The sequence below is a fragment of the Rhineura floridana genome, chromosome 2 (assembly GCF_030035675.1).
Source record: "Rhineura floridana isolate rRhiFlo1 chromosome 2, rRhiFlo1.hap2, whole genome shotgun sequence".
NCBI classification, from domain to species: Eukaryota; Metazoa; Chordata; class Lepidosauria; order Squamata; family Rhineuridae; genus Rhineura; species Rhineura floridana.
In genome coordinates, this window is record NC_084481.1 from 54,219,354 (window position 1) to 54,234,554 (window position 15,201).

The following is a 15,201-nucleotide window of genomic DNA, read 5'->3' on the forward strand; positions in this document are numbered from 1 at the left end:
TGGGATTGGACCAAGATGAAGAAGATGTGAAAATTGGAGGGAGAAATATCAATAATTTAAGATATGCAGACAATACCATACTCTTAGTAGAAACCAATAATGATTTGAATGAATGCTGATGAACGTTAAAGAGGAAAGCACAAAAGCAGGACTACAGCTGAATGTCAAGAAGACTAAAGTGATGACATCAGAAGATTTATGTAACTTTAAAGTTGATGAGGACATTGAACTGGTCAAGGATTATCAATAACTCAGCACAGTCATTAACCAAAAGGAAGACAATAGTCAAGAAATCAGAAGGAGGCTAGGATGGGGGAGGGCAGCTACGAGAGAACTAGAAAAGGTCCTCAAATGCAAAGATGTATCACTGAACACTAAAGTCGGAATCATTCAGACTATGGTATTCCCAAACTCTATGTATGGATGAGAAAGTTGGGCAATGAAAAAAAGTGGATAAGAGAAAATCAACTCATTTGAAATGTGGTGTTGGAGGAGAGCTTTGTACATACCAACCATGGGCCGCGAAAAAGACAAATAATTGGGTGTTAGAACAAATTAAACCAGTACTATCACTAGAAGCTAAAATGATGAAACTGAGGTTATCATACTTTGGACACATAATGAGAAGACACGATTGGACTGCCTTCGTGTCGATCCCAACTTATGGTGACCCTATGAATAGGGTTTTCATGGTAAGCGGTATTCAGAGGTGGTTTACCATCGCCTTCCTCTGAGGCTGAGAGGCAGTGACTGGTCCAAGGTCACCCAGTGAACTTCATGGCTGTGTGGGGATTCAAACCCTGGTCTCCCAGGTTGTAGTCCACCACCTTAACCACTACACCACATTGGCTCTATGCTGGGAAAAACAGAAGGGAGTAGAAAAAGAGGAAGACCAAACAAGAGATGGTTTGATTCCATAAAGGAAGCCACAGACCTGAACTTACAAGATCTGAACAGGGTGGTTCATGACAGATGTTATTGGTGGTCACTGATTCATAAGGTCGCCATAAGTTGTAATCAACTTGAAAGCACATAACAACAAAGTTTGTTTGAAAATTACTGCCTTGTGGCAGTACAATTTGATTTTTATTCACATGCACGTTAAATGGGCTTGTAGTACACACCCTCATTTAAAATGTAGACCGTTTTAACATCAGTGGGAGAATAGCCATGTACAAGTCACTGAATAATTCTAAATGTTTTCAAAAAGTGATGTACAAGTATGTACAAGTACCTGACAGTGTCCCATGCTTGAAGATGCTGTCAGAGCCTGCTGAAGTGCCTGTCGCTTTGTCAGTGAACCCTGCTGCTGAGAAATTATCCAATCCATGTTGAGCAGGTATTCAAGAATATCAGAATGGCCCCTTAGAGCACTATGAACCAAAGCACATTGTCCCTTTTTATCCATTTGATTGATCTATATTAAAGGGGAAGGATAGGGAGAGAAAAAGTAAGTTCATTCATGATAAGCAAGCTCAATGAACAAGCTGTAACACCAAAACTCAAGAACAAACATGTTCTGTCATTAAGAGGTTATTGTGGAACATTTAGCATGATTCTAGGGGACGCCGTATTACTTAAAATCACTGCAGGTCTTTTTTTTTTCTAAACCGATGTAAGAAATTTTACTTGTATTCTACAGCATTACATTACACTGGACTAGAAAATTTAACTCATCCAGTCTACGCTTCAGAATCTGACCTGTATTTTCACAGAGAAGAGTATGCCTTGCTTTAGTCCTTGCCCTACAGCTGTACAGCACACAAATGTTCCTTAGTGTGTCTGCTGTAGGGCTTACCTTTGCTCCTTTCTTGCAGAGAAGTGAAGCCATGTGCATGTGGCCTGCAGCTGCTGCACAGCAAAGTGGGGTCATGCCATTCTCAGATGCGCCATCAATGGAAGCACCAAATTCTAGCAGGAGGACAACCACTTCTTCATGACCAAGATGAGACTGAACACACAATATTGGAGCATTGTTGAGAACTTCTGTCCTGTAATTTACATTTGCACCACCCAAAATCAGCAGACGACTCACCTAGAAGAAATAAATATATAATTCACCATCTTGTTTAGAAACAGGGTTGATTTGCATTTTCATTACATTTTTGGGATACATTTTATTTTATACATTTATTATATAGTAATTTCAAACTGATGAATGAATTTGATAGACACCTGAATAATACTTCCCAATATGGTTAAATAAAAGACAACTACAAACAACAAGTATAGAAATTTGCAGCTCATCCTAATGAGCTGCACATCCGAGATTATTGAGGATACAGTGCAGTGCCCGCTCTCCCAATGCAGCTTCATCATCTACAGCATAACAGGTATGTTATGAGATCATCCAGGACACTGGGTTTCAGCAGACGTTGCTGTTTCTAATGCCACAATCACTGGATGTGACATTTTAAAGGTTGTTGTGTATCACAGATTTGTACAGAAGAGGGGAGCAGAAGTAGGAGAAGAGCACATCTTTGCAGCATCCTAACAGGATTTCACCCACAGAAGAAACAGATAGACTGCTGTCACCCTAACACATTTTTGTAGTATTGGAAAGTAATATTTGTTGCCATCAGGGACTCAGATTCTTCTCTATTCTTGCACTCAGAGTCCTGGAGTAGATAGCTGGAGATCCCCTGATACAGAAGGAGCTGATCTGCAGTACATCTATGCACCTCTTCCTTTTTTCTTTTGTTTTTTATTTTTTTAAATATATTTCTTATATTGGAAAGTGAACTTTCCAAATCTAGTATCTACTTTCCACTTTTGAGGCCAGCCCAGACACCAGATACATGCTGGGACTGGGAGAGGTGTGAGTGAAAAGAGTGGTGATGGTTACGGGGTTCCAGCTTGAGTTAGGGAGGTATATGAGGAAGTGGTGGTGGTGGTAGGGAGGCTAGCAGAGCAGAGGATTGAAAAAAGCATGGAGGGAAGAGAGAAACTGATTTTTGAAAGTTTGAACTTAAAGTTTCAACTTAACCTTGCCCAGATCCTATTTTTTAATAAAACATAACCTCCCCATCTCCTTCCACTGATGCTGTCTCAACTAGGGTTGCCAGGCTCAGGGCCTGAGACTGATCCTGTATCTTTAGGAGAAGAGAAAGTCAGCCAAGTGCAGGTGTTCTTGCAACAGTGCAATGGGAAAAACCACAAGGTGGAATTCTCCCTTCCCCCTGCACAACTTTTAAAGATACAGAAGATCTCTTGGTTTCCAGGCCCAGCCTGACTTTCTCTTCTCCTAAAGATACAGGATTAGTCTCAGGCCCTGAATCTGGCAACCCTAGTCTCAACTGGTATGGGAGTATGTTCGATTTCCTGTTTAGAAAAGCCATCTCAAAGTGGTAGGCAAAGACTTTCTCTCATGTGTACACGTGCACACATACACACCATGAATATATAAGTTTTACATATTATTTGGCTAGTTTTTCAGCACCCTCAGTGGCTAAAAAGCCCTTTCTGCCAATCCTGACTGGACAAGCTTTCAAAACCATAGAAAGAAACTCAAGAGGAAGTACAAGAGAGAGATTTCTTACCATAGTTAAGCCTCCTCCTTTTCCTTCCTTCCTTGTTCTGGAACTGACATGTCCTTTAGAGGAAAGTTAGTTCTTTTACCTGATGCAACCTGTAATACCCTGCTTGCCCTCAACCCATCACAGTGTGGAACTGCTTTCTCTTAATATTAGAACTACCACACATGGAATTTTCTTACCTTTACATTGGGTGTATAAAGATTTCTCAAAGATGCAAGGGCCGCTGACAAACCATCAGTGCTATAGCCAATCCATAGGGCTTGAAGATGGCTGGAAGAAATTCCAGTCTTTTTACTGAGTCCCTGGAAGGTTCAACAAACAGTGATGATACAAGATAAAGCAAACAGCTTCTCAACAGATTGGGGTGTGTGTGCACACTGAATATCGTAGGTTTTTCTTTAATTTTACAAATCGAGAAATTTTTCACTATTTTCAATGTGAATAAAAATTATTTTTACAAGATCTTGTTTTAAATCTTTTTAAATAACCCAGAATTAATCCCTTGTGACATGATTCTATATTTAAATGCCTAGCCACTGTCCAAAGAATCATTACACAATAGGAATAACAATGTGGGGGCGGGGAGGTTCTGCACACTTCCTTTCCTAGTATTTTTTGAGAGGCTTCATTAATATTTGCAAGGGACAGTTCAGATCTTGAGCAGATGTAAATACATAGCCAAAGTATTTCTGTGCAAGCAAAGGTCTGAAAATTTAGGGTGGTATTCAATGAGTCCTATTCAGAGTAGGCCCATTGATATTAACAGACATGACTGACTTAGGTTCATTGATTTCAATAGGTGTACTCTAAGTCAGACTTAGTTGAATACAACCCTGAATTTTCAACAGTGAAAGCTGAAGTCCCTAGAGGAGAAAGAGAAACAAGTAGACACAAGCCTTTATGTCATAATACCATTAACAAAGACATAACAATACAATAATATAGAGCACACAGCAGAAGGCGAAATAAAATATAGGTTTTACCTTGAAAATATGTGCTTTAAGAATGTGATGCCCAAGTTCCATTGTTTGCTGCCGGTTAAGCTTTCCTTCCTGCCTAGAGAACATGAAAGCCAGGAGAGCATGCCCATTCCTAAATGGAGAAGCAGAAAGACAGGAGAGAGGAGGTTTTAAATAGGGTCCTAATCAATGTTATGTCCTCCGAATACCTTAAAGTGACAGACTACTTCTCCCTCCCCTGCCCAAAATCTAAATATCAAGCTTTGTTGTAACAGAGGAAGACAGACAATACTTGTGCTATATCATTCTCAGACATGACTAGTCCCTTCTCAGGAAAAGCATGTGCTGTTCACATTATGTTTAAATCAAACCAAGTAATGAGAAATGTAAACTAGTGTCTAGTGAGGCATGGTAGGTCACTACAGAGTGTATCTCGATTTCATTACAACTGACTAAGGGTGGTGATTTATGCAAAATTTTGCAATCCCAGAGTGTTACTTTCTTACATTATTCTCAAACAGTAGGTAGATATTGTAGTCAAACATATATTTTTATGTAAAGCAGCCTTCCCACTTCTTGTTAAGTCACTAATGAAAGACCATCAGAATCAAACTTAAAAGATTCCTCTTATGTTATCATCATAAGAGTCATCCTTGGATTCAGAGAAAAAGGTTGACTTCTAATGTATTTTTAATGTATTATGTTTTATGCATGCTTGAAAATGTAAATTAAAAACAGACACAATACTTTGTAATCTAAAGAACACTACAGAAATAGTTGTTATGTGCCTTCAAGACAATTTCGACTTATGGGGACCCTATGAATCAGCAAACTCCTGTTATAAACCACCCTGTTCAGTTCTTGTAAGTTCAGGTCTATGGCTTCCTTTATAGAATCAAGCCATCTCTTGTTTAGCCTTCCTCTTTTTCTGCTCTCTTCTGTTTTTCCCAGCATTATTGTCTTTTCTAATGAATCATATCTTCTCATTATGTGTCCAAAGTATGATAACGTCAGTTTCATCATTTTAACTCCTAGTGATAGTTTCGGTTTAATTTGTTCTAACACCCAATTATTTCTCTTTTTTGCAGTCCATGGCATGCACAAAGCTCTCCTCCAACACCACATTTCAAACGAGTTTGATTTTTCTCTTATCCACTTTTTTCCCTGTCCAACTTTCTCATCCAGACATAGAGATCGGGAATACCATGGTCTGAATGATCCCGACTTGAGTGTTTAGTGATACATCTTTGCATTTGAAGACCTTTTCTAGTTCTCTGATAGCTGTCCTTCCCAGTCCTAGCCTTCTTCTAATTTCTTGACTATTGTCTCCCTTTTGGTTAATGACTGTGCCAAGGTATTGATAATCCTTGACCAGTTCAATGTCCTCACTGTCAACTTTAAAGTTACATAAATCTTCTGTTATTACTTTAGTCTTCTTGACATTCAGCTGTAGTCCTGCTTTTATGCTTTCCTCTTTAACTTTCATCAACATTCGTTTCAAATAATTATTGGTTTCTACAAGTAGTATGGTATCATCCGCATATCTTAGATTTTTAACACTTCTCCCTCTAATTTTCACACCTCCTTCATCTTGGTCCAATCCCACTTTCCGAATGATATGTTCTGCATATAGATTAAACAAATAGGGTGAAAAAATACACCCCTGTCTCACAGCCTTTCTGATGGCAAACCAATCGGTTTCTCCATATTCTGTCCTTACAGTAGCCTCTTGTCCAGAGTATAGGTTGCGCATCAGGACAATCAGATGCTGTGGCACCCCCATTTCTTTTAAAACATTCCATAGTTTTTCATGATCTACACAATCAAAGGCTTTGCTATAATCTATAAATCACAGGGTGATTTTCTTCTGAAATTCCTTGGTCCGTTCCATTATCCATCATATGTTTGTGATATGACCTCTGGTACCTCTTCCCTTTCTAAATCCAGCTTGGACACCTGGCATTTCCCACTCCATATGAGGTAAGAGCCTTTCTTGTAGAATCTTGAGCATTACTTTACTTGCATGGGATATTCAGGTAATAGTTCAATAATTATTGCATTCCCTGGGATCCCCTTTCTTTGGAATTGGGATGCATATTGAATGCTTCCAGTCTGTGGGCCATTGTTTCATTTTCTATATTTGTTGACGATTTTTTTATCAAACTTTGGACAGATTCAGTCTCAGTAACTTGTAGCAACTCTATTGGCATGCCATCTGTTCCTGGTCATTTGTTTCTTCCAAGTATTTTAAGAGCAGCTTTCACCTCACATTCTAAAATTTCTGGTTCTTCATCATATGGTTCCTCCGTGACTGAATCTGTCATCCTTGCATCTCTTTTATAGAGTTCGTCAGTATATTGCTTCCATCTTCTTTTTATTTTATCTTGGTCAGTCAGTGTGTTCCCCTGTTGATTATTCAACATCCCTACCCATGGATTAAATTTCCCTTTAATTTCTCTAATCTTTTGGAATAGGGCTTTTGTTCTACCCTTTTTGTTGTCCTCTTCTATTTCTTTACAAAAACTATTGTAATAGTTCTCTTTGTCCCTATGTACTAGTCGCTGTATTGTTGTATTTAGATTTCTGACGGTGTTTCTGTCTCCTTTTGCTTTTGCTTTCCTTCTCTCTTTAACCATTTTAAGAGTTTTGTCAGTCATCCATTGAGGTCTGTCTTTCTTTTTAACTAGAGGTACTGTCTTTTTGCATTCTTCCCTGATAATGTCTCTGATTTCAATCCATAGTCCTTCTGGCTCTCTGTCAACTAAGTTTAAAGCCTCAGATCTGTTCCTTATTTGATCTTTATATTCTTCTGGGATGTTATTTAAATTGTATTTTGGCATTATGATTGCTTTGCTGTTCTTTTTTAGCGTTACTCTGATTTTCAATATGACCAGTTTATGATCTGTACCACAGACTGCTCCTGGTCTTGTTTTCACAGAAAGTATGGAACTACCAATTATATAATAACTTTGATTCCTGTATTGATGTAGTAATGATGTCCACATGTACAGTCATCTTTTCGGTTGCTCAAAAAATGTGTTTCAAAGAAACAAATTAGTGGCTTCACAGAATTCAATAAGTGTTTCTCTCACTTCATTTCTATCTCTAAGCTCCATTTTCCCACAATTTCTAGTTCCTCTGTTCCCTGCTTTTGCATTCCAGTCCCCCATGTTTATCAGAACATCTTTGTTTGGTGTGTGATCAATTTCTTCCTGTACTTCTGTGTAAAATCTCTCCAATTCCTCTTCTTCTGCATTTGCCGTTGGAGCATAGACTTGGATGATGGTTATGTGAATAGGTTTCCTGTTAAATCCCATTGATATCACTCGCTCAGACCTTGCGTTATAGCTCCTAATTGCTTTTGCTACATCATTTCTCACTATTAAAGCAACCCAGTTTCTTCTTAATTTCTCATTTCCTGCATGAAATATTTTGTAGTTGCCTGATTGAAAATGTCCCATTCCCATCCATTTTAATTCACTCATGCCAAGTATTGTAATGTTGATTACAGAAATGAAACACTAAAAGTTATATAATGCAACAGCAGGTGGTAAAATAAAGCTACCTAGCACAACTATTATACTACTTTAATTCTTTCAGCACGGCTATGCTTATATGGCTTGAATCCTAAAGCAACACTGCAAACAACTACTTTAGGGAAACTTTATTATTTATTTTATTTCATTTATTTGTTGCTAAGAAATCCATAAAATATACAAACACTTACATTTAAAAAATGATGCATCAAAAATGCAATAAAACAATTTTTTGTGTCCTAAACGTGCTCACTCAAAAATACCATAAAAAGGATGAATCCTACACCACCCTATTTAAAGATGAGCACCATAAACAGGCTGGAAACCATACTGCAATATGATCCCGCTTAACAGCCAAAAGTCTGGATACACAATGTCCTAGCCTGGCATCTAAAAGAATAAATAAATTTATGAATCACCTTTTACATATATCTCCAGGCGATTTACATACATACCATAAATACAGCTAAAAATAGTTTTAAAAACTTTACCAAAACCAACTGAAGGTAAGTTTAAAACAATACAAAGATGAATACCTAAGAATGACGTCACCAGGCATGTTTCCCTTGGTATATTATTCCACATGAGACCAAACTTTCAAGAGTTTATTTTGACCAGTAACCTCCTCCCCCGGCCCTTCACAAATAGCTTTTGAAACTCACACACATTTCAAAAGTAGTTTGCTGCATGTAGCATCTGTCAGACTAAAAAAGACCAAAGGCTGCATCAAATCAGTCACACTCTAGCTGGCTAGTTTTCACTAGTGGTCATTACTGGGCCTCATTTCCCATACTCCAGTGTTCTGACCTTGGATGGAGAGTGGCTGCAGCAGCAACTCTTAAAGCCAGCTCTAGCATGCAGCTGATATCTCTGCCTAGCAAGCCTATTTCCAGCAACCAACACATTCATCTTTGATTAAATTTTGAAATGGTTCTAATTTTAGAATGTCAAACTTCATGATTCCATAAGCCTCAGTAGGATGAATTTCTTTAAATTATGCAAACATCACTGTAAACATCAATAATTTCATTACAGGACCACTCCCAATTCTTATAAGATTCATCAATGATTAGTGAGGCAGAAGAAGACTCACCAGTTACTGTTGAACAAACAATGTGAAATTCACGAATACAATAAGATTCCCTATGGCTTCCACCTTTCACGTTACCGTGTCTCTTAACAGTGCCCATAATCTCTATAAGCCCGAGAAGGATTTGTTGTCCAATAGGGAGGAAGAAGAGTGTAAGTGCTAGACAGTTAATTCACACAGTTGTGGCTGCGGAATTATGAAGAACCTGCATAGCAGATAGTCACCTTCCTCCATAATGTATGCTACCACCAAAGTAGTGAAATGCATAGCCCAATCATTACGAATGTAGTAAATTCTGCTTTTAGATATGCAATCTCATTTCTGATTTTATTGTACAACTTATGCTTCAGCCCTAAGAACCAAACAGTTGACTCCAAGGTATTTTTCTCTTAGAAATTACTTATCTAATATTATCATCATCTTCCTCACATAGCATAATTAAAAAAAACCACCGGCCACTATTAGCATCCACAATATATTATATACTGCTTCCATTTACCTTGGTTCACATAAAAAGTCAGTGTTTTCACCATCTGCTCTCCAGACAAGCCACTCCCTGAAGGATGGATGGCAGAACATTCGCGTTTTGTCACGCCTTTTTATCAGAAAGCCTGAAAGGGCCTCCATCCTCTGATGGAACTCTTCCCAGGAGTGTTCACCATATATCTGGCCAGCATTAATAGCTTGAAAAATTTGGTCATCTGTCATTGGGTGAAGTGATGCCAGAGCCACATTCAGAATCGGCAGGGCCTTTTCAAATGATGAGTTGGTCATGAACTTCATGTTGCACTGAAGCAAATAAAGCTCAGAGAGTGAGACTGGAACTACCTTGTAGCTTGCACTTTTGATTACTAGGTGACCCTTCTGAAAGAGATCTAGGGTCAATTTCAAGTAGAGATAGGATCCCATGCTCCTCATGATCAGGTGGTTGCTCACTTTCCCAATTATAGCTGCATCAACTTTTCCATTCAGAGATATATTGTTTATAATATCCTGGCTGGCACTGATCCTGTACTGAATATATGCATTCAAATCAGCATGTATTTCTTTATTGTCAGGGAAATCATCTAGGGAGATTGTGAAGAAAGGATGTGAGCTGGTTATTTCCTATACAGCAAAAGAAGAGAGGGAGGGGAAAACAAGCACTTTAGTACAGTACAAACATCATAGGTATACAGATGAAATTTGAGCTTGCTAGATTCTAGGAACATCGCATTAAAGACAGATCACATTGGAATAAGAGTCAGAATTAAGCTGTAGTATGCATGTGCATGTGCATTTACTGAATGAACAAAATAACTACCTGGCCTAGGTAAAGGTGATAGAATTGTTCCTGGGGTGTTTTGTTTCAGACTACAGACCAGGGAGTGGGAGGGAAATTGCATACAGTGGCAAGAAAAAGCTTTTGAACCCCTTAGGATTGTCACTTATTTCCAATCTAAAATGTTAATAGATGTTAGTCTAACCCCATAATCCTTGATAAAGAACAACAGATAACCTGATTAAACAAATGACAAACATAATGCATTTTCAACATTTATGTATCTACAACTGATTCAACAGTCAACATCCATGTGTGAAAAAGTGTGTGAACCTTTAGATTCAGTACCTGGTGGCACCCCCTTGAGCAGCAGTAACTTCAATTAAGTGTTTCCTGTAACTGTTGGTCTGTCTCTCACATCGGCTTCGAGGAATTTTGTCCCATTCCTTCTTACAGATCTGCTCTAACTCACTGACATTTGAGGGCTTCCATGCATGAACAGCTCACTTCAGGTCCTGCCACAACATTTCAATAGGGTTCAGGATCCAGACTTTGACTAGGCCATTCTAAAACACAGAATTTCTTCTTCCGCAGCCATTCTTTGGTACATCTGCTTGTATGCTTAGGATCACTGTCATGTTGCATAACCCACTTTCAGTTCAGCTTCATCTCTCAGACTGATAGCCTGACATTTTCCTTTAGAATCTTCTGATACACTGCAGAATTCATGATTGCATCAATGATGGCAAGCTGTCCAGGTCCTAAGGCAGCAAAGCAGGCCCAAACCATCATATTCCCACCACAAAGCTTGATGGTTGGAATGAAGTTCCTCTGTTTGAACTCAGTGTTTTCCACCAAACATAACATTCCTCATTGAGGCCAAAAAGTTCTATCTTTGACTTGTCTGTCCAGAGTACATTGTTCCAGAAGTCTTGGGGATCATCTATGTGATCTTTAGGAACTTCAGATGGGCAGCAATGTTCTTTGTAGAGAGTAGTGGTATCTTCCTGGCTACCCTCCCATGAACACCATTCTTGTTCAGTCTTTTTCTGACTGTTGAGTCATGAACACTCACAGTAGACAAGGCGAGAGTGGCCTGCAGATCCTTGGATGTTACTCTGGGTTTCTTTGTGACTTCCTGGATGATGCACGTTTGTTCTTGGAGATATTTTGGTAGGACAATGGCTCCTGGGTAGAGTGACTATGGACTTGAGCCTTCTGTCTGACAGTAGATTGGTGGTGCCCCAAATTCTTAGAAATGGTTTTGTAACCCTTTCTAGACAGATGAGCAGCAATAACTGCTTTTCTGAGGTCCTCAGAGATGTCTTTTGATTGTGGCATGCCGTGTTTCCACGCAACCGTCGGGTGACGGCCAAACTCACAAAGTTTCTCATCCTTTATAGGATGGGGCCTCCCAAACTCACACCTGCAGACTTACCTAATTACTTAAGTACCTGACTGTAAGTATTCCCTTATGCAATCAGGGGTTCACTTGCTTTTGCACCTACCCTGACTCTTATGTACTCACTGTTTGCCTAATTTACACATTGTTTTAGTTCACAAGCCATGGAATTTGTTAAAATAAACCCTATTGGATATTTAGAAAAGGACTAGTTTTGATTCACAAAGACTATCATTGTAAAAATATGGAATTTCTGTAATTATCGTTAGGGTTAATAAACTTTTTCTGCTGCTATAGCTGAATGCTTCTCTGGGATGTGGGTGTGCATAGAACAAATCCACTCTACACACATCAGGAAAAAACTATCCTAGAACCTTCTCCCTGATACCTGGTTTTCTACGTGCAGATTTTTGTAACAACCAGCATTCAACCACACAGTCCCTTATTTGCACTCTGAAGCTGTACATTAACACCAGGAAGGACTTTATGGTCATTACTGAATTCATGCTAATGCTATCTTTATGACTACAAAATGCTTTCTAAAATACTGGTCCAGTGTCAGGTCACCCTCAGATCAAAAAGGAGAGGGCCAATACAATCAAAAAACAGCAGCAGAGTCCCTTTGTTATTCATGCCAGTAAACAAGCTTGACCTGGAAGCTTTTACAGGGGTCAAAGAGCATAATGTGAACATGCTCTGGCTAGTCTCCCTTTTGTTCCTGCCTTTTGCCACAGCTGGGTAATGGTGCACAGACTGCCTATCATCACTCCAGGCCCAGGCCCAGGCCTTGCTGGATCTTGACTCCAGGTTAAGCTGGTTAAGAGAGGTAAAAGAACAAGAAACAGCACTGATGTTTCACAAAAGCAGCAAATGCAAAGATGAGTCTAGTGAAAGAAATCCCATGTTGGGGCTGTGTACTTTACAAAAAAACATATAGTAGACCTGCTTCAGGTTGCTGCTGTTGCACTTGCTTCTGGCACCTTTGTATTCTGGATTTTAGTAAGTATGCACATATTATAAAAGCCAAAATGTGAGTGGTGGTTAGTAAAGAGCAGCATGTTGTGTCAGGAAAAAGTATGTGGACATTTCGCAAATTGTTTATTTGAATGTGAGCATCCAAATACCTGAACACAAATGTTACAGATTCGAATAAAATACAGCGAGTGCCTTTGCGCATGTCACTCTCAGATGCGGTTTGTAGCAGAACCTGCCTAAGCCACAGTACAGTCTTCTGATTATTCTTTCCAACTAAAATTAAACCACTCGTTTCTCTTCATCACAGCGCACATTTTCAAAACATTACCTGAAAGTTTGTTCTTACAGTCACAATCAGTTTTAGCCAGGGAGGAAATTTAGAAATAATATTTGTGATGAATGAAGAAACTGTGTCCCCATAATCAGGTTTATGAAATTCAGCCTCATTTAAACCATCTATCAAAATGATGTATTCCTCTTCTGGAATTTTCTGTTCTGAAAGATAAGATAGTGAAAAAGCAATAAAGAAGAGCACACTTCCAATATAGTTTAGATTTTTTTTTCTTTCAAGTCAGAGAAATAGAAGTTAGAGTAATTCAGTTTTCATATAGGGCAAGCTCACAAATGGGAGGAGGGCACTTTTTTCTGTATTCTTCTTTCTTTCCCATCCAAAACACAAAAGGCATCTCATTTTCTAACAAGCCCATGATGGAGCGTACAATACCAACAAGTGGCATATGCAGGGAATTCATTCTGGCATCCAAGGCAGATCTGCTTATTCAAGTGTTTGTAGTGAAGGTGTTGCTTGGAAATTCTTATAGATGTGCACATTTTGTATTTCTGAATTATACGGATAACTGTTGTCCATAGTGCCCACCCACAAACCTTTTCCCTTTTACTTGAGAAAACATACTTTAAAAAAAGGTTCTCAGACTGAAAGAAACAGGATATCAATCTGAAAGCAGGCCCAACTGATCCCCATTTTTTTAAAATGTTCAGATGCATTTTGTGAAAAAAATAGCTGCTAGCAACAACTGTCATACGCTTAAATACGAAGAAATTAACTTCTCCTCACATGCTAACAGAAATACTAAAATAGTTCTCTCATGCAAGTTTTGCATTTTGCAATAGTTCTACAAAATATGGCAAACATTATCAAGCAGTTCCAATATATTTTTGGAAGAAGAGATTAGAAAACAACGCTTTTAAACTGATTTTTTCTTCAGAAAAAGTTACAACAGAAGCAAAAATGTACTTGCACACTCTGAAAAAGTAGATGGTAGCCCAAACCCTTTCAGTACATGCATTTTAGAATACTATTTCTTATGCAGTTAAGCATTTCCCAGTATATTGAAAAAATCCTCAAATATTTATTTTATAACCGAAAATGGTATCATTTCCTATTAATTCTTAATCAATAACATTGTTAATCAATGGGCTGTCATTGATTATAACCTAAGATATCACTACGCAATTTTTATTACATAAGCAACTTGCCCTACTTAAGATGCACCATCATTCTCTCCCCACAGAGGTGTGTGTGTGTCACCCTCATTATACAGCTTTCATCATAGGCTGAAGTTGCACATTTTTATCCTTGCCTTTGACACCTGAGATATTTTTTTTTTGAGAACTCACTCTAGTCTTTTAATTGTAACTTGTTTAATTTTTTTAATGTATATTTATATTCTCGTAATCTGTCCTGGGAACTTCTGATGAAGAGAAAGTAAAAAAATAATAAACAACAACATCATAATCAATATAACACTTTGGTGGTATGAACTTTTACAATTTATTGTGAAATACATTAATCAGAATGCAAAGCCAACACATCAGAAGCTGATGAGTAGTAGCAGCCATTTTTTCACCTTGCAATAGTGGCCATAATCTATCGTGTGGCACTTAACTCTGCATGGGGGGGGGGTGTACACCACTTTGAATTTATAAGGTGGTTTACAGGTAGAAAAGAAATAAACATAGTATTTTATCTTGTAAATTGCTTTGAGTCACTTTTTGTGAAAAAAGTGACTTAAAAATGTAAACAACAACTACAATCCCAAGAAAAATAAGACAGACAAAGGTGGCTACCAACAAGAGCACAAAAGTAAGTGATGGAAGAATCTGATTATATAACAAATTTGCAGCAGGAAAGTGTCAGCCCAGGTTCCCAGACCCAAGTTTTCTACCAAATGTTTAGTTTTGCCTAATAACTATTCTGAAATGCACAGGTAGCAACTGCTGTTTATTATTTCTAAAATAGATGCTACATCGCTAATGCCATAGCTTGTGTGCAGCTGTTTATGTTGTTACTGAACAAACAACATTTGCCATCACAGCTTCTGCTAAGGATCCATTTTGCAAATGGATTCACAACATTTCATTAATAATTAATATATTATAGTATGCATTACAGAAGTCCTATAAAGCATATCAGTAAATGAG

General features: G+C 38.3%; 1 protein-coding gene across 5 annotated transcripts in view; it reads right to left on the reverse strand.

Annotated features, from left to right (window-relative positions):
* TANC1 (tetratricopeptide repeat, ankyrin repeat and coiled-coil containing 1) overlaps window positions 1-15,201 on the reverse strand; it is a 183,083-nt gene that overhangs the window by 28,764 nt on the left and 139,118 nt on the right. For all 5 annotated transcript variants that reach the window (XM_061608706.1, XM_061608702.1, XM_061608705.1 and 2 more), the window contains 6 exons: window positions 13,088-13,254; window positions 9,621-10,228; window positions 4,520-4,628; window positions 3,716-3,838; window positions 1,799-2,035; window positions 1,235-1,417 (listed from right to left, as the gene is read on the reverse strand). In XM_061608706.1, the coding sequence (XP_061464690.1) occupies window positions 1,235-1,417; window positions 1,799-2,035; window positions 3,716-3,838; window positions 4,520-4,628; window positions 9,621-10,228; window positions 13,088-13,254 (1,427 nt within the window). The remainder of the gene's footprint in view (window positions 1-1,234; window positions 1,418-1,798; window positions 2,036-3,715; window positions 3,839-4,519; window positions 4,629-9,620; window positions 10,229-13,087; window positions 13,255-15,201) is intronic.